At 34.5% G+C, this 20929-nt stretch overlaps 1 protein-coding gene across 1 annotated transcript in view; it reads right to left on the bottom strand.

Moving 5' to 3' along the window:
• Positions 1-1112: 1112 nt before the first annotated feature.
• LOC150075429 (dnaJ homolog subfamily C member 27-like) overlaps positions 1113-20929 on the bottom strand; it is a 56478-nt gene continuing 36661 nt past the window's right edge. The window contains exons 4-7 of the mRNA XM_090388485.1: positions 19667-19831; positions 15129-15245; positions 1485-1642; positions 1113-1248 (exon numbers count right to left, since the gene is read on the bottom strand). Coding sequence (XP_090244611.1) covers positions 1113-1248; positions 1485-1642; positions 15129-15245; positions 19667-19831 — 576 coding nt within the window. The remainder of the gene's footprint in view (positions 1249-1484; positions 1643-15128; positions 15246-19666; positions 19832-20929) is intronic.

Raw genomic sequence — 20929 nt, 5'->3', positions numbered from 1 at the left:
CCCTACCATTTTAGTGCAAGGCTATGCAGTTTCCTACAGACAACTATTCCTCTGGCCTTCTGTATCTGCCCTGTGATGTTTTACACAGAAGATGTTCAGTTAGTTTGTGTGTGGCTGTCCAGACTTAATACATAATCTTCCATCCTTGATAGCCTCTATCAATGGATTTTGGGAGACTCAGATTGAGTTAAGAGTTCCGTGCATAGAAAGATTACTGATGTGGCATCCAACCACCATCCCACACTGAGGGTAATTTCTGATCCACAACCCATACTGTCTTAGGTTACATACTATTGCTGCATAATTATATCAGCATGTCTGTGCTGATATGCATATGTGGGGGACTTCTGCCACAATTCACAATTTGTGGAGTAGTGCCTGAATACTCTGGTCACGAAGTGTGTGTTATTTATATATATAATTTTAATTTAATTTTATTTTTTATGCCCAATTTGCTGACAGGTTAAAATGCACTTTGATTCTATTGAAAAAGCTGACATTCATCAGTTATCAATTTAAAGGTGGGATTTAGCCAAATAATTGCATACCGGTGTGTATACAGATAATGTTATTCATTATGTCAGTTTGTTGTACACGAACAGACATTCTAATTTATAAGGGGAGAAAGAATTCTTAAGATATTAAGTATCTTCTTAGATCAGGCAATTTATGAACCTATGAAGAAAATAACCTAATTTTATGCTCTCTGAGTTTCACATATAGTAAATGTTACAAAAATATTTTTTGAAATAGCTAACTAATAATCTTAGCCTGAACATTTCAGACATTAATATAAATATGTTAAGTAGTTATTTACATTAAATGCTCATATACCCTAACTGAAAATAAAATACGTAATTACGTAACATATGTACAGCTAAGTTTGACTAGTCACACCAAGTTGGTAGATCTCGTATCTAATGAGTTCTGTATCTTCATCAATTTACAAATTTAAAATTTTAGGCTTTCTTCCTTCTTGTACCTATTATTCTGTTAAAGCTTAACCTAAATGCACTTTACTGAAAAATCCTACTCATAAAATCTATAGGAGCAAAATTTTTCACAACCAAATAAAAAAAAAAAAAAATAAATGGATCTAATTTCAGTGAATATTAAACCTTTGCATATGCCAATAATAATAATCTAGTGGTCACAAGGGTTCTAAATGCATCTTCACTTCCAGGAGCAGCACTTTTATCAGGATGTAGAAGAACAGCAAGTCGGCGGTATGCACGATTTATTTCCTCCCTGAAAAATATTTTTTACTTACTAAGTTACAATTTATAATATTGTGCTAATAAAAGCTTGTGTGTGGTCGGTAATGACTTATATAATTGCAACTAAGACTAAACCAACTACAAAAGGTTAACTACATTCTTAATATCAGGTTTTCAGTTGTGTCATTAGTTAAAGAGAATATGACACTGAAGCTTTATTAGCTAATTTGAAAATGTTCAGACTGCATTTCTGACTTCATTACTTACCTCGATGCTCCTGCTTTCAATCCCAGTTTTTCATAGTCATTCTTTGCCCAACGTAGCCTTTGAACAGCTTCTAGCTGTTCTCTACTACAGCCTAATTTATTTCTAGTAGCTGGTTTCTCTCCTCCTTCTATCATATCAACTATATTAGAGAACATTGCCTGCATAATTACAAATATAAAATAAGAAATCTCTCAACTTGATAATGCAGCACTCATTTATATATATATATACACACACACAGGTAAAAGTTAACATTCCCCCCCCAATAAAAGAAAACTAGGTGCTTAAATTTTGCAAGACTGAAAAATCAGAAGCCCAGATTGGGATTTCAAATACAGTAAGTGCCGATTATAGTGATCACATTTGCAAATTGAATTTTGATTCTAATAAATGATGATTGTAATAAGTGAAAATGGACAAATATTATCTGTAGGCTATAAAAATAAAGATATAAAGCAGAAATTTACACTTTATAACCAATTAAATGATGCACGAAATTCAGAAGAATATCCACAGGTTAGCAAAATAAAAATAAATTTATACTTACGTACAAAGCTTAATTAATACACATATTAAACATAACACTTTGTAATAAGATTATAATTTTAAATAGTCACTTATTTTAGATTGCTCTAAATTATCATTACGAAGTCTATTTATAGATTTTTCAATATTATATAACAGTCTATATTCACGATCACTTGCACCAGTTTCTTCCAACGCTCTCCTCGGGACGGCTATAGCTTCATGAGTTTGCCATTTTGTAACGGGAATTTGTTCAGATTCATCTTCATTTTTCTTCTCCTTGGTGAAATTATCACTAACAGACTGGGCAATTTCTTCTGCTAAAGCTGTAGCAACTAGCTGTTTATAACAGACTGTACAAACAAAAAAGGCCCAATAAACCAAAAACCATAAATTGTTTTTATTGTTTTAAGAAATGCAACCTCCAGAAATGTGCTTTATAAAAATATCACAGAGGCATTCAAAATTGATTCTTATAACAGAAGATGTGATTCTAATAAATGATGAAAGTGTAGTGCATTTTATTGATTTGAATTGGTTCTTAGAAATTTGATTCTCTAAAGCGGCTGATTCTAATAACCAGTGATCACTCTAACCAGGGCTTACTGTATTTGAGCTTGGCTCCTTAACTAATCAATATATTATTCCTAAACTTAAACTGTGATGGTTATTTTGCCAAAGCAGAATAAAATGACTAAAGGGCAGAAGCTTCCTACTTATGAACAAGATTGTTTCACTAAGATAATTTATTTTAATGTTACTTATCATTATTTAAAATTTGTTGATATTCCATTTAATATGAATAAAGAATGGTAGCATTTAATGTTCTCTTCAGATGTGGAACTGCAATTGGCCACTTCACTATATATAGCTATTTCATTGCAATGTCTTGAACTAGTTAACAAAATTAAATGAAATAATGTATAAACAAACACTACACCATGACAAATAATTAAAAATTTGTCTTAGTAAATCTAATATTGGAGAGACATCATACTACCTGTAACATTATAGGTAGTAAGACACTTAGAATCTCATAAATTTGCTCTAATTTATCAATATTATGGCAACATCAATGATGTATTTATTATTATTACTGCCATATTGAATGATAAAAACATTAAATGATTACAAGTGCTGCTACTGGATTAAAAAAAAAATTTTAATTACTTCCTATTCTTTACAGTAGTACGTCTCAAAACATTGTACAAATAGAAGAATTTTTAAAATAAATCATTAAGAAAAGTAATGCATGATATTTAAACAGAAAAGAAACTTAAAAAAAAAAAAAGTTTCCATAATATCAGTTTATATAAGAGGAAAGCCAACTTACAACTACAATTTAATTAAAGATGTGTATGTGAAAATAAAAGTAGTTAGTTAATGTACGATCTGTTACAATTAAGGCACATTCAATTTTTTTTTTTTTTCTTAAATTAAACATTTTTTCCTCTTTCTGTGATTAATAGAAGTGAAAAGTAAATATAGTTATCTCCTTATCAATTAAGATTATAACTTTATAGAACACATGATAAAACTAATAAGTTTACATGCTTTAAAAGCATGTAATCTTATTAGTTTAAAAGCAACTGGGGCAGGCCATAAATCCAGTGAAATAAGGCAATCATCAGAGAACTTAGCGTAGATTCAACTGAGATGCAAGTGGTGTATATAATAAATCTGTCCTGCTTTATCATTCATCCACTTTAAACATACAAATAAACTACCAAACAATGCCCTGCTACAACAGCTACTGCCTCATTAAAGAAAATTGGCCCTCTAAACCTCTTATGTGAGAAAGCACAACAATCTTTTGTGAGTGCAAAGGTCTTTCTAATTTCGTATTAGGATTTTCCCCATGCACCATACTTGCTTATTTAACTATGAACATGGATATCCAAATGACAACAAGCTTCACTAAGAAAAATAAGTTGCCAAGATTGCATTTATCTCTGGTTAAGCACAATCCCAATTGCTCCATTTAGTTTGAGCTCCTGAAACCTGAACTTTACTTGTGTGCATCTTCTACTTTTTCTTGATTTTATGTGCAATATCAAACAACAACCTACAGTTTAAAACTGTAGGTAACTTTAAAACCTACTCTTCAACATCCACTAATTTCCATTCATGTTTACTATTATTTATGCTACTTGTTTGACAAAAACACTGCACAATGTGATGAATAGTATCTAACGTATAGAGCTATACACATCTACACGAGTAAGAAGACTCCCGTAAACTTACAAGGAGTCACCTTACTCATGTAGGCTTATTTAATACAAACTTGTTTGGATATTTATTAATAAATGTCTCTTGGCAATGAAAAAATTATTTGGATGCAAAGTAAAATTCCAAAATAACATGGTATTCTTTTTCCCTGATATTAATGCATTCACTGTTTAGTGTATTTGATGCAACTGTATGAAAAATATGCTTGTCAATGACACAAATACAGCTCTCAGTGTTTTACTTTATGTTTTTTGATACAAACTTGTTAACGAATGTCTGTCTCTTTTACTACAAAAACGATTTGGATGCAAAGTAATATTTCAGTATTAGGCTGTGACAGCCACTGACTGCCACAGCCTACAAGCTAAAGTCTAGTGCATAGTCCATGTAGACATTGGTCTCACTATTCCTACATTATACTGGGTGGTCAGCTGGGCCACTTTGCTGCATTACTGCTGTGTCATAAGATGAGATACATGATGCTTACCACAAGCATCGACCACATGGCCTTTGGCTGGTTGTCTAACCCCTGTTGAGCCAGTCATGGTAAACTCATGATGTCACACAACAGGAGCACTTAACCATGTTGGCTGCTGTCAAGATACTAGCACTTGCATGTCTTATCTCTACAATAATTCCGTGTTTGAAGTCAAAGATCTTGACACTGACCCATTCTTCCTTGCAGGCACTCAAAAAACTGATTGCCACACGTCCACATTACAATATCAGTCATTCTCAACTTTAAACCTTCACCAGAATCACAGACCAGTCTATTCCTACACAAGGGGTGTTGCTAATACAAAAACAACTCAGCGTAAACACATTTTATGTGAGAAAAATGTTTATTTTGGATGCAAAGTAATATTTCAAAACAAATTCACGTTCTTGGAAAAAACTCGTGTTATACATAGTACTAATAAATGCTATGCTGCCCTTAAAATGCCACTGTTGTCACAAAGAAATGGCCACCTGTCTAAAAATATCTTATTCCATTTCCAGTGATATTAACTGGCCTGCTACCATAGTTACCTCAGTACACACCACTGTTCAATAGGTTGCAAAATAAATGAATAAGCTTTTGTGCAAATGAAAGCGCACAAAGAAAAATACAAAGGTCTTTTCCATAAAAGCATTGCTATTTTATATTGTAATGCTACTGATATGAGTTGCTTCACTACTGCACTGTGCTTTTAAGGGAGTGAATTTTTTTTCTTTCTGATGAGGAAATTAACAAACAAATAATCAGCAATGTAAAAAAAAAAAAAAAAAGAAAAAAAATTAAAGAAAAATAAGTATCCCAAACCTATGCTTATAATGTAACTTTTCTGAAGTAAAAAAAAAAAAAAAACAAACAAACAAAAATGTATCTTCCTCCCCCCCCATCCCACTATGGTTTAGTACTTTACCCTAAAGATTTCAATGTCTTATTCAATTTTAGGGGTTATTCCTGTAACATGATTACTTGATTACTGTTGCCAACTAACACACTAATAGTTTTGGGCTAATTTACTTTCCCTTTTCTGTTACAAGGTCTCTTTTTGTTTCAGGATCTGCTAGTCTTTTTTTGGGGGGGGGAGCAAACTTGAATCTTACCAAGTATCTTTGAATTCATTGAAACAGCTTATGAACTTGCATCAATCAGATATACTATGAATTATTTAGTTAAGATGGGCCTTGCAGGAAGAATAGAACCTAATTCCATATCTAGGAAAGTTGTTAGTTTTATGTTATAGCACATCAGTATCTTAAGCCATATTATGCCAGTATATTGTATATGTGCAGGCATGTACACATTCATGCAGAGGCATAACTAGGTTTTTAGTGCCCTTGTCAAATTCGTGGCTACGCGCCTTTTTTCCGATAATTGGTAAGATCATAATAAATAATAAGTACAGTTGGGCCTCTGTTCAGCGAACTTTTCGAATTCCCCTTGGTAATTACATTTAAAATAGATTTAAAATTGATGCGCTCATCCGTAGAATGAAGGAAAATTTTCATAATAATGAATGGATTACGAGAGACTTAACTGGGTACTCACTGTTCGCACCTCTGGCCTACAAATTGTTAACAGGGTTCCCCAAAGTGTGGTCCGCGAACAACTTATCTGAAATATACCTACATAAAACTATAAGAAAATTTCCTGAAAAAATCAAAATGTAATAATAACATACCAAAACCCCAGTTATACTAAAAATAAATTTAATGCTTTCATAATTTATTAAATTTATATCTATGATCCTCCAGACTCTGCTCTTAACAAAAAAAAAAAACAGTAGTTGATGCACTCATCAATTTTATTATGCCATGTAATTTAGCACACATGTGTACATCTTGCGTCTGAGGTGACGGACTGCCTGTGACATAGAGATAGATGGTTACTGGATGGATAGATGGTAGTAAGATGGTTACTACTCTGTGGCCTGTGCCATCTCTAACTTACAAACCATGCTGCAGCCATCAACAGTCAGTGAGAACACGACAAGTGCCTATTGTTGTGCCATATTCCTTTTCGTCGCTGTCGCCTATGAAGTGATAAATTTAATAATAAAATAAATTTTCTGTTTATACTCCGGGATGACCACACAGTCAGAGGAGTTCACAAGGTAGAAAGAATACAAGAAACAGCACCATATTCAGCAGTCACGGGCTTGAACTTGGGTCACTCAAGGCACGTGTATCTATGCACCCACATGCCTGGCTACTTGGCTGCGGCAGCCTTAATACTATGTATTACACATTTTTTTAAAATAAATATTTATATAAACATCCTGTCATTTTTAATATGGATAAGTGGCTGAAGAAATGTCCACCTAGCAAGTCAAGTGATGTGCAGCCTAGCATAAGTAGAGATAATGGAAATAATATTAATAAACCTCATGGCAATGGGCAGACTGACACCATGGAAAAGAAATCCAAAACCTCTTAGACAAGGCAGTATTATGAAGATTATTTAAAATTTGGTTTTATCTGCAATAACCACATGCGCGTTATTTTTGAAACGTTGTCAAATGAATGCATACAACCGTCAAAACTCAAACAGCACCTAGATCGTGCATTATTTTTGAAACGTGAAAGGCCTTGAATGGGTTGAGCACGCTGAATTCTGATGGGATCCTTCCACTTGTTCAGATTATGAACCTAAGGGAGCATAAATTCAAATTAAGAAAAGACAGATGTAGAATAGATGTGCGGAAATTTGCCTTTAGCCAGCGGGTGGTTAATTGCTGGAACAAACTTCTATCTGTCGTTGTGGAAGCTGACAGGTTAAATAAATTTAAGGAGGAACTGGAAGGCATTTGGAGGGAATGGTGTGATTTTTTTATTTTATTATTTTTTTATTTTATTTTTTTTGGCTGATGCTGCATAAGCTCATACAGTTGCTTTCTTGCATCACATTCCACTACTACTACTACTACTACATTGTCAAATGAATGCATGCAACCGTCGAAACTCAAACGGCACCTAGATCGTGTGTATCCAGAATACTCAAATAAGCCAAAGGAATTTTTCATTAATAAGTAAAATGAATATATTTCATCTAGAAAAAGTTTTGTAAAGACGGGTTCCATGAGATGTTGCAATGACGACTTGGTTATGGCTTCATAAGAAATTTCAAAACTAATAGCCGGGACAGGATACCCTCATACTATTGGTGAAAAGTTAATAATACTTCTGGCACTAAAAGTAATTACATCTCACATTTATAAAAAGAAAGAAAATCAGCTGCATTTACTCTCCTTATCAAATAATATGGTAAAGCATAGAATTGTGGAAATGGCATATAATATTGAAGAAACTCTCATAAAGTGCATTCAAAAATCTTCACTGTCAGTGAAGATTTTTTGTTTTGTAAACCCCTACCAATGAGAACAACGTCTGAGAACAATTTAAATTAAATTAATCAATAATTATATAACTCAAAGTGGAATTGATTGGAACAAATGCGTTGGATTGAGCTGCGATGGTGCCCAGTCAATGGCAGGTTCCTGTATGGGACGTTTTCTGAGGGTCAAAGAGGTGGCTCCAGATTGTGAATGGGTGCACTGTAGGATTCACAGAGTATTAGCTGTAAAAAAAAAAATGCCTTTGGTTTTGAATACAGCTATTCAAGAATGTGTCAAATTTGTTAACTATATAAAAGCCCGTTCCTTGAATTCCAGAATCTTTACTGCTTTATGCAAAGAATTAGGAAGCAATTATGAACATTAAGAGTAGGAGACCGGCGGAATTACTTAGCAAGTACAGGTCACTGTTGAAAAAAAGCCGTGAATTAGGGTTGAACTTGAAAGTGTCTGCAATTCTGCCCAGACACGATAGGAGGGAGTATATGATGAGAGCCTTGTCGATCAATTCGGCCCTGGAGGGATTGTGCAAGGCTCAAGGGGTAGAATTTTTTTCAGCCTGGACTGTACTTGTTAACAGGAGAGATTGCTTCTACAGGGATGGGATACACTTAAATAGAAAGGGTGCAAGAATTTTTGCTGATGCTGTCGAGGCAGTGTTAGGTGGGTCGGAAAACTGCTAGTTGGGGGGGATACAAGGACTAATAGATTAACAGTAGCCACTGGCAGAGGTGGAAGTGATTCTTGCACTGCTTCTATTCAAATGAGCAGAAGTCTGAAAAACAAGATGCAGGATATTTCAGAGACTGCTGGTAGTCATTGCGTTACAAGTAAACACATGGGTTGTGTTAGGGTAGCTAAGAATAGAAACAGGTGCATGTATACCTGCGTGTACACCAATGCTAGGAGTTTGGTAAATAAATTTGATGAATTTGAGGTATTGCTCAAAACATCAAAGGCAGATATTGTTGGGATATCAGAGACGTGGTGTCACACAGATATAAGTAATGCGGAACTGGAATTTGGGGAATACAATGTATATAGAAAGGATAGACAGGACAGGAGGGGAGGAGGGGTTATGCTATTAATTAAGAAACACATAAAGTCAAAGGAAGTGAAGCCAGTTGACATCGATGGACAGGGCAGTGTCGAGTAAGTTTGGTGTGACATAAGCATAGGGAAATCAAAATTGAGAGTAGGAGTGTGCTATAGGCCTAATGACTCTGATGAGTATAATAATATATTGTACAGGGAAATAGAGTGGGCCAGTAAATCAGAGAGTCTTATAATGGGGGATTTTAATTTCCCAGATATTGACTGGAATTTGTGGGTTGGTCACTCGCACACTAGCAAGGCTTTTGTGGATTTATTGGATGATTGTTTTCTATATCAGCATGTTCGTGAGGCAACAAGAGGGAGCAATACTCTTGATCTGATTATCAGTAGTGATTCTTCATGTATTAAGAACCTGCAGATAAATGAACCACTAGGTGGCAGTGATCACAGTGTGTTGAAGTGGGATTTACTCAAGGAGGTAACTACCATCAGAGGTAAAGGGAAGGGTTTTTGTTTTCGTAAAGGCGACTATGATGGTCTGAGACAGTATTTAAATTCTATACAGTGGGACCAACTGATGATGTTACCAACAGCAAACTCAAAATGGGAAGCATTCAAGGAACTAATCTTGGTGGCTACCAGGCTTTACATACCAACTAAGAAATATTGTTCAAGGTTTAGGCCTAAATGGTTGTCAGATGGACTAATGAGACATGTGGCAGAGAAGAAAAATGCATGGGATACATACAAATTAATGGGTGACATGGAAGCCTATGACAGATATAAGTTGGTCTGTAACCAAGTCACAAAGGTGATTAGGCAGGCAAAGGCAGACTACGAAAAATCCTTGGCAAAGGATGCAAAGAAAAACAGAAAGGAGTTCTTTACATACTTGAACTCGAGAAGGAAAGGGATGAATCAGATTGGTCCACTGGATATTGATGGTTCAACAGTTGAGGATCCTGCTCAGGTGGCTAACAATCTAAACGAGTATTTTGCATCTACATTCACGCATGAGGAGTTATTCAGGAAGGAGAATGATGTAGGTAAAGTAAACATTGGCAGTGAGCTGGATGATTTTGTAATAACTGAGAGGAAAGTGGAGGAGAGATTGTTGAGGATAAACATAAAAAAGGCACCTGGGGTGGATGGGATCTATCCAGTTATATTAAAGGAGGCAGCAAAGGAAGTATGCAAACCCCTAGCCATAATTATGAGAGCTTCTTTGGACTCAGGGGAGGTACCCATAGACTGGAGATGTGCAAATGTAACCCCAATTCACAAAGGAGGATCAAAGGCTGACACAAGTAATTATAGACCTGTTAGTTTAACTTCTGTTCCAGGTAAATTAATGGAGGCACTGGTTAAAGAAGCACTGCAGGATCATCTAGACAAGAATTCAGTTATAGCTCAGACGCAGCATGGTTTTGTTAAGGGCAGGTCTTGCCTGACCAATTTGATTGGATACTATGATGTAGTCACAAAAGAACTGGATGCAGGGAATAACTTTGATATTATATATTTGGATCTTAGAAAGGCTTTTGATACTGTTGCACATGGAAGACTGCTGCACAAATTGGAGCAGTGTGGCATTGGAGGCAAATTGCTGCTATGGATAAGGGGATGGTTGAGTGGCAGAAGACAGAGAGTGGTAATCAATGGACACTGCTCAACGTGGACTAATGTTATTAGTGGAGTTCCTCAAGGTTCAGTGTTGGGTCCATTGTTGTTTTCGGTGTTTATGAATGATATTGATGATGGGATATCAAGTTTAATGTCTAAGTTTGCAGATGATACAAAGGTTGGCAGGGTCGTTAAGGACACTACTGATGCTATGCTGCTGCAACAGGATCTGGAAAGGTTGAACAGATGGGCTGAGAGGTGGCAAATGAAGTTTAACATTGACAAATGTAAAGTACTACATATGGGTAACAGTAACCCCAGAGCAATGTATCAACTCTGCGGTACTACACTGACAGTGGTGGAGAATGAAAAGGACCTGGGGGTAATTGTGCAGGCAGATATGAAGTTCTCTGAGCAGTGCAGACGAGCTGCAAGAGTAGCTCATGGTGTCTTGTCAATGATATACAGGAATTTTTCTAGCAGGGATAAGGAGGTGATTATTCCCTTGTATAAGGCAATGGTTAGGCCACATCTTGAGTACTGTATACAGGTCTGGAGGCCTCATTTCAAGAAGGATGTAGAGCTGCTGGAACGGGTACAGAGAAGGGCAACAAGATTAGTAAATGGAACAAAGGGTTGCTCTTACGAAGAAAGGCTTAAGTTTTGCAAATTACAGAGTCTGGAGACTAGGCACCAGCGAGGTGATCTGATAGAGGTGTATAAGGCTTTGAATGGTTTGAGCATGCTCAATGCCAATGGGATTCTTCATCTTTCTCAGAATAATCACCTCAGAGGGCATAAATTCAAATTGAGGAAGGACGGATGTCGGATAGATGTGCGGAAATTTGCCTTTGGCCAGCGGGTGGTTGGTTGGTGGAGCCGACTTCCATCACTTGTTGTTGAAGTTGATAGCCTAAACAAATTTAAAGCTCAACTGGACAGGTATTTCGAACGAACGGAGGGGTGAAATGGGAGAGGGTTTTTTTTTTTTTTTTTGGCTGATGCTGAATAAGCTTGCTTTCTTGCATCATATGCCTCTACTAATGCTAATGCTAATGCTAACATTTTCTATTACACAGTGAAATTCAATGGTTATCAAGAGGGAATGTATTGAATTGACTAATCGAAATGAAGAATGAGTACTTATTGTTTTTGGAGCAATATCCTCCATCAGCAAAGGATGCCATATTCGAATTTAAAGACAGGTTTAATGATTTTAATTGGTTAATTAATGTGCCCTACTTATTTGAGGTGCACTACAGCCAGCGCGTAGGTGTAGTGCACCTCAAATGCGCCATTAAACACCCATAACACACACCCACCCTACTTATTTGACTTATATGAAGGTATCCTACTTATGTGAAATCAAACTTTCAAGAATATTTTCCTCCAATTGACAGCAGTAAAATGTGGATTCAAAACACATTTACTTTTAATGTGGAAGAATTTTGATTATTGATTCTGTTATTGAATTGTCATGTGACACAGCATTAAAAAACTGCTTCAATCAGGTTTCATTGATAAATTTTTGGCTAAGTTGCTGTGAAGAATATAAGCATTTATCAGAAAAAGCACTGAAATTTCTTATACCATTTGTAACAACCTACAAATGTGAAACCAGATTCTCAACATTAATTTTTTTTAAAAAAACGAAATGCCGGAACAGATTGGATGTCGAGCCAGATTTGAGAATCAAGTAGACATCTTTTCCCCCTGATTCAAAATTACTATGTGATGAAAAACAGCATCACCCTACTTATTAAATATTTTCCAAAAAACAGACTCAAAAATACAATTTTATGTAAACTTTTGATAATAAACAAAGAATTAATTACCTATCTTTTATTTATATTTACTGATGTTAATGAACACCTAATTGCATTATTACTGATATGTTAAATGCCCTAATAGTAGTGTCATTATTTCCTGAACCTACGTGTATAATTATTGAAAATACATTAATTTATAGCTATAGGTGGGCCATGAAAAAAAAAAAATCTACAAACACTGGTCCACACTTGAAAAAGTTTGGGAAATCCTAATTTAGGAAATAGTACTGTTGCTTAGCACAAATTAAGAGCTAAAGAGATTACCATCTTAAACTCAGTGGTACCCTTAAAACCTATCCTACCAACTACCTATTCCACATACCAAGAAGTCGAGCTAGTCAACTATCTGTGTATCCTTAGCCAGTGAGCAGAGCAAGATGTATTCAATATTAGGCTTTGGTCAACCTTCTACTGTAAGCACCCTGTCAGAGATTTAGGAAAGAGTGGTTTCCTTTAACCCAACAACTGGTTATCTGTTGTTTTGTGGAAGAGAATTTCCCTATTTCTGTTTACAGTCACAGTAGTTGAATATTTGAGTGACTCTGACGTTTTGGACACTTTCAAAAAAAAATTAAAATTTAAGGACTAGTTTAAAGAACTAGGTACAATATCGATGACAAGAAAAAGAAAATAAGGGCAACGAAGATATTAGACCTTCTAAACATGAAATGTTGGCAATTTCTGAAATTTCGTTGAAGCCTTCAGTATGAAGAAAATGTTCGTGAACATATACATATTTTAGTGTTAAAACAAATATGGACATTTTTTAATGATCGATGTACATTAAAATCCAGTGTACAACAAAAGATAGCTGCCAAATATTTTGCAAAATAATAATTCTTAAGTGTGGTAATATTGTGCGCATCATGTACTATTAAAACAGTTGTTTCTGTATGAAAAAAATCGCTTATCGATATATTAATAAATTGTTTTAAAATGTTAGAAAATTTATTTATTTATTTTATCTTTTTAACAATTATTTTTAATCGTGTGAAAAGGTCGTCATATTTCTTTATATCAAAATTTCTGTTTAATTAATGAATTTTTGTGAACAATCAATGTAGTTATATGGAAATCCAATATTTTTATCATTGTTTTATTGAGTTGAAGCATAAATAATATCATTGGTTATGTGTATACATATATAATGTAAAACAAACAAATTTCTCTTATTTAATAACAAAATAAAAAAAATACAGAAGAAACACTGCTAGAGGAACAATATTAATATATAAAATCAGATTTATATGGATAGGTACATACAGTTATTATATAGGAACGTAAAATTATTAAATTATATCAAAGCTTAAATTTTCTTGTTTTAGTGTTAGCAAAATTTGTGATGATTCCATCGAAGTCTATTTTGCTAGCAAGTACATGTTCAATTGAAAGGAGACATAGGTATGATGTGTGTTCTTGCCCTGATGTCAGTCTCAAATAATTCTTAACAAGTTTTAACTTGCTAAAACACCTTCCGGCAGTGGCTACTGTTGTTGGCATTGTAAGAAATGTTTCTGTAACTCCCATTTACCCAATACATTTAAAATATCTGAGTGACATATTGTGTGAGAATTTTTGTTTTCTAATATTTCAATTAGTTGGTGTTTAAAGCATTTGATTTTAATTTTAAATTGGTCTTGATTAATTTTAGGGCATTTTTCTAACAATAAAATAGCTTTAGTTTCTAAATCTTCACTTGTCATTGAATGGGACACTTTGCCAGTCAAAAAATTAGTCTTCTATTATCTTTTTTAGAGATTCAAATCTTTCATCTAACTGCATTATAATGCAATCAATTATTGAAAAAGAAGAAATTTTTATTCTATCGAAGTTCGACAATTCATCTTCAGCATGCACACCTGGCTTTTTTTTTCCCATTTCACTTTTCTCTTTTCCTTTTTTTTTTTTGCAAGTTTCCTCAATTCCAGTAAAAACAAATTTCGTTATTCCTTAGATGATCTAAGAAATAACGAAACTGGTCCCCTCAAATGTATGCTTTGGACAGCAAATAGAGCTACACTGCAATGCAGTACGTACTCAGATTTAAGGAGGCATGCAAGCTTGAATCGCTCCTTGAAAATTTATTTTTCACCCCACCCTCTGCTCTGATCCTGATTTGACATCATCTTGGGGCATCATTTCGTTAGCTAGCCTCGGGTGTTGAAATAGCTTGGCACGGAACTGATGTGGCCTGTCAGTGGCACTCTTCTGATAGCGGTGCCCTCGGCGCCTGCCCCATTGCCAAGGCATTCCTATACTACTGCATTCATGGGCCAATTTCATATTGTGCAGACTGAAAAAACCCAGAATGACTCTCAGGGAAACTCTGCTCGCTCTTTCTGCCTAAGATCAGCCAACTGCAGTTGGCTAATCTTTATCTTTAAGAATTACTTTTATTTTGGTTGCACTGAAAGATTTTATTATTGGCAATTTGCCTTAAATAGGAATAACATCAAAGTTCACAGATTTTAATTTTTATCAAAATAAAAATATTGAAATACTTTTTTTTTTTAATATATACATATCTTCACTTTACTAACCTGAAACATGTCAATTATTCCCTCTCCTGTCATAGCTGATGTTTCATAATATGAAAAGCCATGAAGTGCTGCCCATAATTTACCATCAGTTTCATCTACTACCCTCCTTTTGTCACACTATTAAGGAAAAAAAATTATATTTCAATACGAAATAAAGTTTCGGTGTAAATAAAATTCCATTTATGAATTCAACTGTTTATGACATCCTTACAGATATTATTACAATGCAAGAATATTTAAAAGGTTGGATTAACAATTAGCTTGAAACTTGCAGTTTTCCATCTTAATAGATGGTTAAACAAGCAGAGCTTTTCTTTTTTTTTTTCCCTAAAATATCAAAAAATGTTTCTTTTAGTTGGCTAATATGGTAATTTCAAGATGACTTCCTCCACATAATTCCAATTAAAAGAAGAAAAAAACAAAGGAAGTTGATATAACACCTAAAACAATAAAAACCTCTATCAAAAATGTTGACAGCTGTGATATTTTTATGCAACAAACGTTAGAGGTTATGACCATTCACAGCAGACAAATCTGATGTCTAGAATTCCGAGTATTAGAAAGGATTTCCCCCCTCCCCCAAAAGAAAGGCAGAACTAGAATTCTATAATGTTTGAATACAGTATTTTGTCCCAGTTATACATAATATATATTTATCATAAGGTCTTGTTCATCTTAATGTGCAAGATTTATAAAAAGGGGCATCATTTCGTTTTTGACAAATTATAAAATTGTACTTTGAATATTTTAGACACCTGATATATATTCAAAGTTGCAAACTGCATAATATAACCAGGCAAGAAATACAACTTATATTGCTTATTTTGTATATAACAAATTCATTATTGAAACTTAAAAATTCCTATTCATACATACAACCATAATTCAGCCATTGCTCTATTAATGTGTAAGTTTTGTGTGGGAAACAGACCATCAAGAATTTCAGCAAGATGTGCTTATTTTGTAAAACAGTTGTAAAAATCTGATTAAATTTAAAAGCTGCTGATTTACTTAGAAAATGTGTAAATTAAGAAAAGCAACAAGGCTAAAATTAGGCTGTAAATATCCACTGAAGCATGAAGTGAGGAAAACAAACTATAAACTAGAGTGCAACCTATAATAAAATTACAGTGTATAAATCCACCATATTATGGGTATTTGGACTTTTACATAGCCAATGCTGTCTTCGTTCTTTCCTCAAGAGATTTATCACATTCTTCCACTTTTGATTTGAAATTGTATTATGTGAACTTGTATCGAAGTGTCTGAATATGAATAATAAAACCTAATAATCGAAATAATTATAAAAAAATTTCTGTTCACACTAATTTACTGTACTCACAATAAATTTATTTCAGTCTATATTGGAACTACTCTATTTGCATAAGCAAGTGCTTCATGCGCCAAGTGGTACTCTTCAAATATTCCATTCTATGACATCATAACATGACCTCACATTTACACTGTGACAGGCCAATGTCAGTGCAAAGTTCCTACTGTTGAAGAAAAACTGAGCCTTGTTGGCACGGTACAAAGCATAATACGCTGTAAAATTTTGGCTTTTGTGGTAATAATGTCATGGCTGAATGTCAGTTAACCACCTAGTTAACTGACATTCAGTATTTGTTATTAATTTTTTAGTTAAAAAAATTAATAGCAGATGAACAGATTAACTATTGATACATGTGGCTGGGATGCATATAAATTATCAGGTGATACAGAAACCTATGGTATATATAAATTAACCTGTAATCGAGTCACAAAGGAGGTTAGGCAAGCTAAGGCAGATTATAAGAAGTCTCCAGCAAAGAATGTCCAGAAAAGTAGCAAAGATGTCTATGCTTATATTCACAGCAGAAGGAAGGGGTTGAATCACCTTGGGCTACTTGATGTCAATGGGTTAACCACTGATGACCCTGCTCATGTTGCTGACAACTTGAACAGATATTCTGCATCTGCATTCACACGTGAGGAATTCTTTAAGGGAGGGAATGTCAGAAGTTTATCAAACTCTGAAGGGGAGCTAAATGACTGTGACAACTGCAAGGAAAATGGAAGAGAAATTGTTGAAGCTGAACGTAAAAATGGCACTTGGGGTGAATGGGATCTATCCAATCATATTAAGGGAGGCAGATAAGGAGGTGAGCAAACCCTTAGCCATAATTATAAGAGCATCCTTAGATTCAGGAGAGGTCCCTATGAGCTGGAGATGTACTATTGTATTCCCAATTCATAAAGGGGGATCAATAGATAACATGAGTAATTACAGACCTGTCAGATTAAAATAACGGCATAACTAATTTAAAAAGTAATGCAGGACAATCTGCACAGGAATGCAATCATACTGCAGTCATGGCATGGATTTGTTAAGGGACAGTCTAGTCTAACCAATCTGATAGGTTACTATGATACAGAGACCAAGGACCTGGATGCAAAACATATTTGATATCTTATACTTGGATTTCAGGAAGGCTTTTGATACTGTTGCACATAAAAGACTGCTATATAAACTGGATTAATGTGACATTAAGGGCAAGCTACTGCTATGGATAAAGGGATGGTTAAGTGGAAGAAGACAGACAGTAGTTATCAAGGCACTACTCTTCGTGGATTAATGTTATCAGTGGAGTTCCCCAGGGTTCAGAGTGCTGAGTCCATCATTGTTTTCTGTATTTATCAATGATATTGATGAAGATATATCAGGCTTAATGTCAAAGTTTTCAGATGATACAAAGGTTGGCAGGGTGATTAATGACAGTAATGACAGTATGCTGCTGCAACACATTTAGAAAAATTAGGTTGATGGGCTGATAAATGGCAGTTGAAGTTTAATATTGACAAATTCAAGGTAATACATATGGGTAGCAGTAATCTAAGAGTAACTTATCAACTGTGTGTAACTACACTCAGGGTAGTAGGAAATGAAAAAGAGATGGGGGTAATTGCACTGTCAGATATGAAATTCTCTGAGCAGTGCAGACATGCTGCCAGGACAGCTCATGGGGTTTTGTCAATGATATACAGGAACTTTGCTAGCAGGGATAAGTAGGTGATTATCCCTTTGTATAAGGCAATGGTCAGGCCACATCGAGTACTGCATACAGGTCTGGAGGCCTCATTTTAGGAAGGAAGTAGATCTGCTGGAATGGGTGCAGAGAAGGGCAACCACATTGGTGAAGGGAACAAAAGGGTCCTCTTACCTAGAAAAGCTTCAGTTCTGCAAACTGCAGCATCTGAACACTAGACACATGCATGGTGATCTGACTGAGGTGTTTAAGGCCTTAAATGGATTGTGTACGCTGAATGTGAATGGCATTCTTCCTCCTGCTGAGACTACACACATGAGGGGGCATAAATTTAAGTTGAGGAAGGATGGTTGTAAGATAGATGTGAAGAAGTTTGCCTTCAGCAAGCAAGTGGTTGATTGTTGGAATAGGCTTCCATCTGTTGTGAAAGTGGATGGTTTGAATAAATTCAAGAAAGAACTAGACAAATTCTTGGAGGGTAAGGAAGTGTGTGTGTGTGTGTGTGGGGTTTTTTTTTGGCTGATACTATATAAGCTTGCTTTCTTGCATCATTTGCTGCTACTACTATTACTACTAATTCCAGGGTATCTTAGCCAGCAGGCACTGGACATCCCAATTAACAACCTCTATAAAGCATTCATGTGGGAGGAGTGGACCAACTGGATGGAGACAGTACAAATCACAATTTTACACCAACAGTATGAATGAAGAGACCAAATGTGCAGCGGGTGAGAAATTCATGGGATTTATGGAAACATGACAGTTGCTAGATTTTAAAGAAAGATGGAATGGCTTAGATGGCCCTGAAGAGTGCACACATACTATTGTGGCAGTAAAATGAGCAAGTGAAATAAACAAAACTATAAGGGTTTTAGGGATGAAGATTGTTAGTAATTTCTAGTGTACAGATATATACAAGTAAATCTCTTTATCCAAAATTGAATAAGTAATTGAGTGACATAAACTGTCACTTGATTACTAATCAAATTAAATCTACAGTGTTTTGAATAACCAGAGATTTGGTGTGATTAGGTGTTCCTTTTATGATATGTAATTAATAAGCACTTCTCAGTTACAAAAACAGCACACTTGGCACTTAATGGTCATTTTGTAGTCTGTAGACTGTAACACAATCTATTTGCATCATCCACTAGTGGTGAAGAATAAAATTTATAGTCAGTCAAAACTTTTTGACTGATTGGATATTTAATTCAGAAGTTTTTTGAAAATATACAAAAGATTCACTCAGATAAAAACAAGACCCACAGTACTGTAGCCACATAAACACAATGGGATAACAAGCATGAATTTATGTAACTCACCAGGAAATTTATTTCATTTTATAATCAGACAAACATGTGACCAGAGTTTTACATTTCATGTAAAGCTCTAGCCACATAAAGAAAACATTGCTCCATAATGTATAAAATGTTAATTTTCAGGCTAGTTTGGCTGTTTACAGTTGGAAAAATCATAAATACCCAATAGTTAACAAAATATGTTCATTCTTACCTTATTACCACAGACAAAACTCACTACGTTGTCTATGCTTGTGTGCCTATATAGTTCTTCTGTTAATTCTTTCAACCAAGTATTTAGAGCTTCAAAACTATTTTTGTCACTGACGTCATAAACTAGGAGAGCTCCATGAGTATCTTTATAAAATTCATTCCTTACCTATAAATTAAAAACATTTATTGAATATTATTTCATGGTATAATTTAATTTATTCCTGTTTTTACAGAAACAATACTTAATAACATTCAAATAACTTACTCATTAGCTAGCTCCACACATGTAAAGGTGTAAGTTGTCATAACAATATTGCAGATTTTTTCCTATTTTCTTTTCTCTCCTTTGAAAACCTATTAAATTCAAAATATTTTTCTTCCATGTTAACAGGTAAACCAATCTTATATGATTATCTTATTAAGATCAATCAATTTTATGCTGACTCCCCCCTTCCCTTTCAACTGTCACACATGAATGATGAATGAGTGAAACAATAAGTAAATAAATTTTATCAAAATAACAATGTTATCTGAACTGGAGCTGATTGTAAACTAAACTCTGAACTTGAATTTGAGAAAAATAGCCATTCCAAGGTTACTCTGTTGAAGTTGATCCATTCTTGTATAAGAAGAGGAATTTTCTGTTCAGTTTTGAGTATATACTAGTGATGCAAGGCTTTGTAGATTTATGCATATTTCTCACCTAAAATGTTATTTTGAAAAAATAAAATTAAAAAAGGTTTTAAAAAAATACTGCTTAAAATATGCATAACAAGAGAAAAAGAATTAGTACTGACAAAATGATGCAAGGAAGCAAAGCCTACACAGTATCAGCCATTAAAAAATAAAAACTTCTAATAATTTTCACAATCCTCAATTAAATTTATTCCAAAAATTACTCTCTGGCTGAGAGTGAATTTCTGCAACCATCAATTTTAGGTATCTTCACAAATATGTACATAAGTGTCTAATGTCTTCACCATGTCTGTTCACCCACTTGCAACAATTTGACTCCTAATGAATAGATTTCTATTAAATTTTATATTTGCTTCTTTTAGAAATATTTGTTGAGCCATCCCAAATTTCATTAAAATTAAACAAAGAGAAAGCTAGCAATTATTATTATTATTTTTCATTACAGTCTATATGGAAAAAAAGAAATTCATAGATTAAATATGGTTTTAATGCAGTATTTATTGTTAGCTTCAGACTGTGTGTGTGTGCGTGCGTGTGTGTGTGTGCGCGCGCGTGCGTGCGTGCATGT

The sequence above is a fragment of the Mastigoproctus giganteus genome, chromosome 14 (assembly GCF_048544385.1).
Source record: "Mastigoproctus giganteus isolate SK-2022 chromosome 14, ASM4854438v1, whole genome shotgun sequence".
Classification (NCBI taxonomy): domain Eukaryota; kingdom Metazoa; phylum Arthropoda; class Arachnida; order Uropygi; family Thelyphonidae; genus Mastigoproctus; species Mastigoproctus giganteus.
The sequence above is the reverse complement of the archived record's forward strand: the minus strand, read 5'-3'. Positions and strand labels throughout refer to the sequence as shown.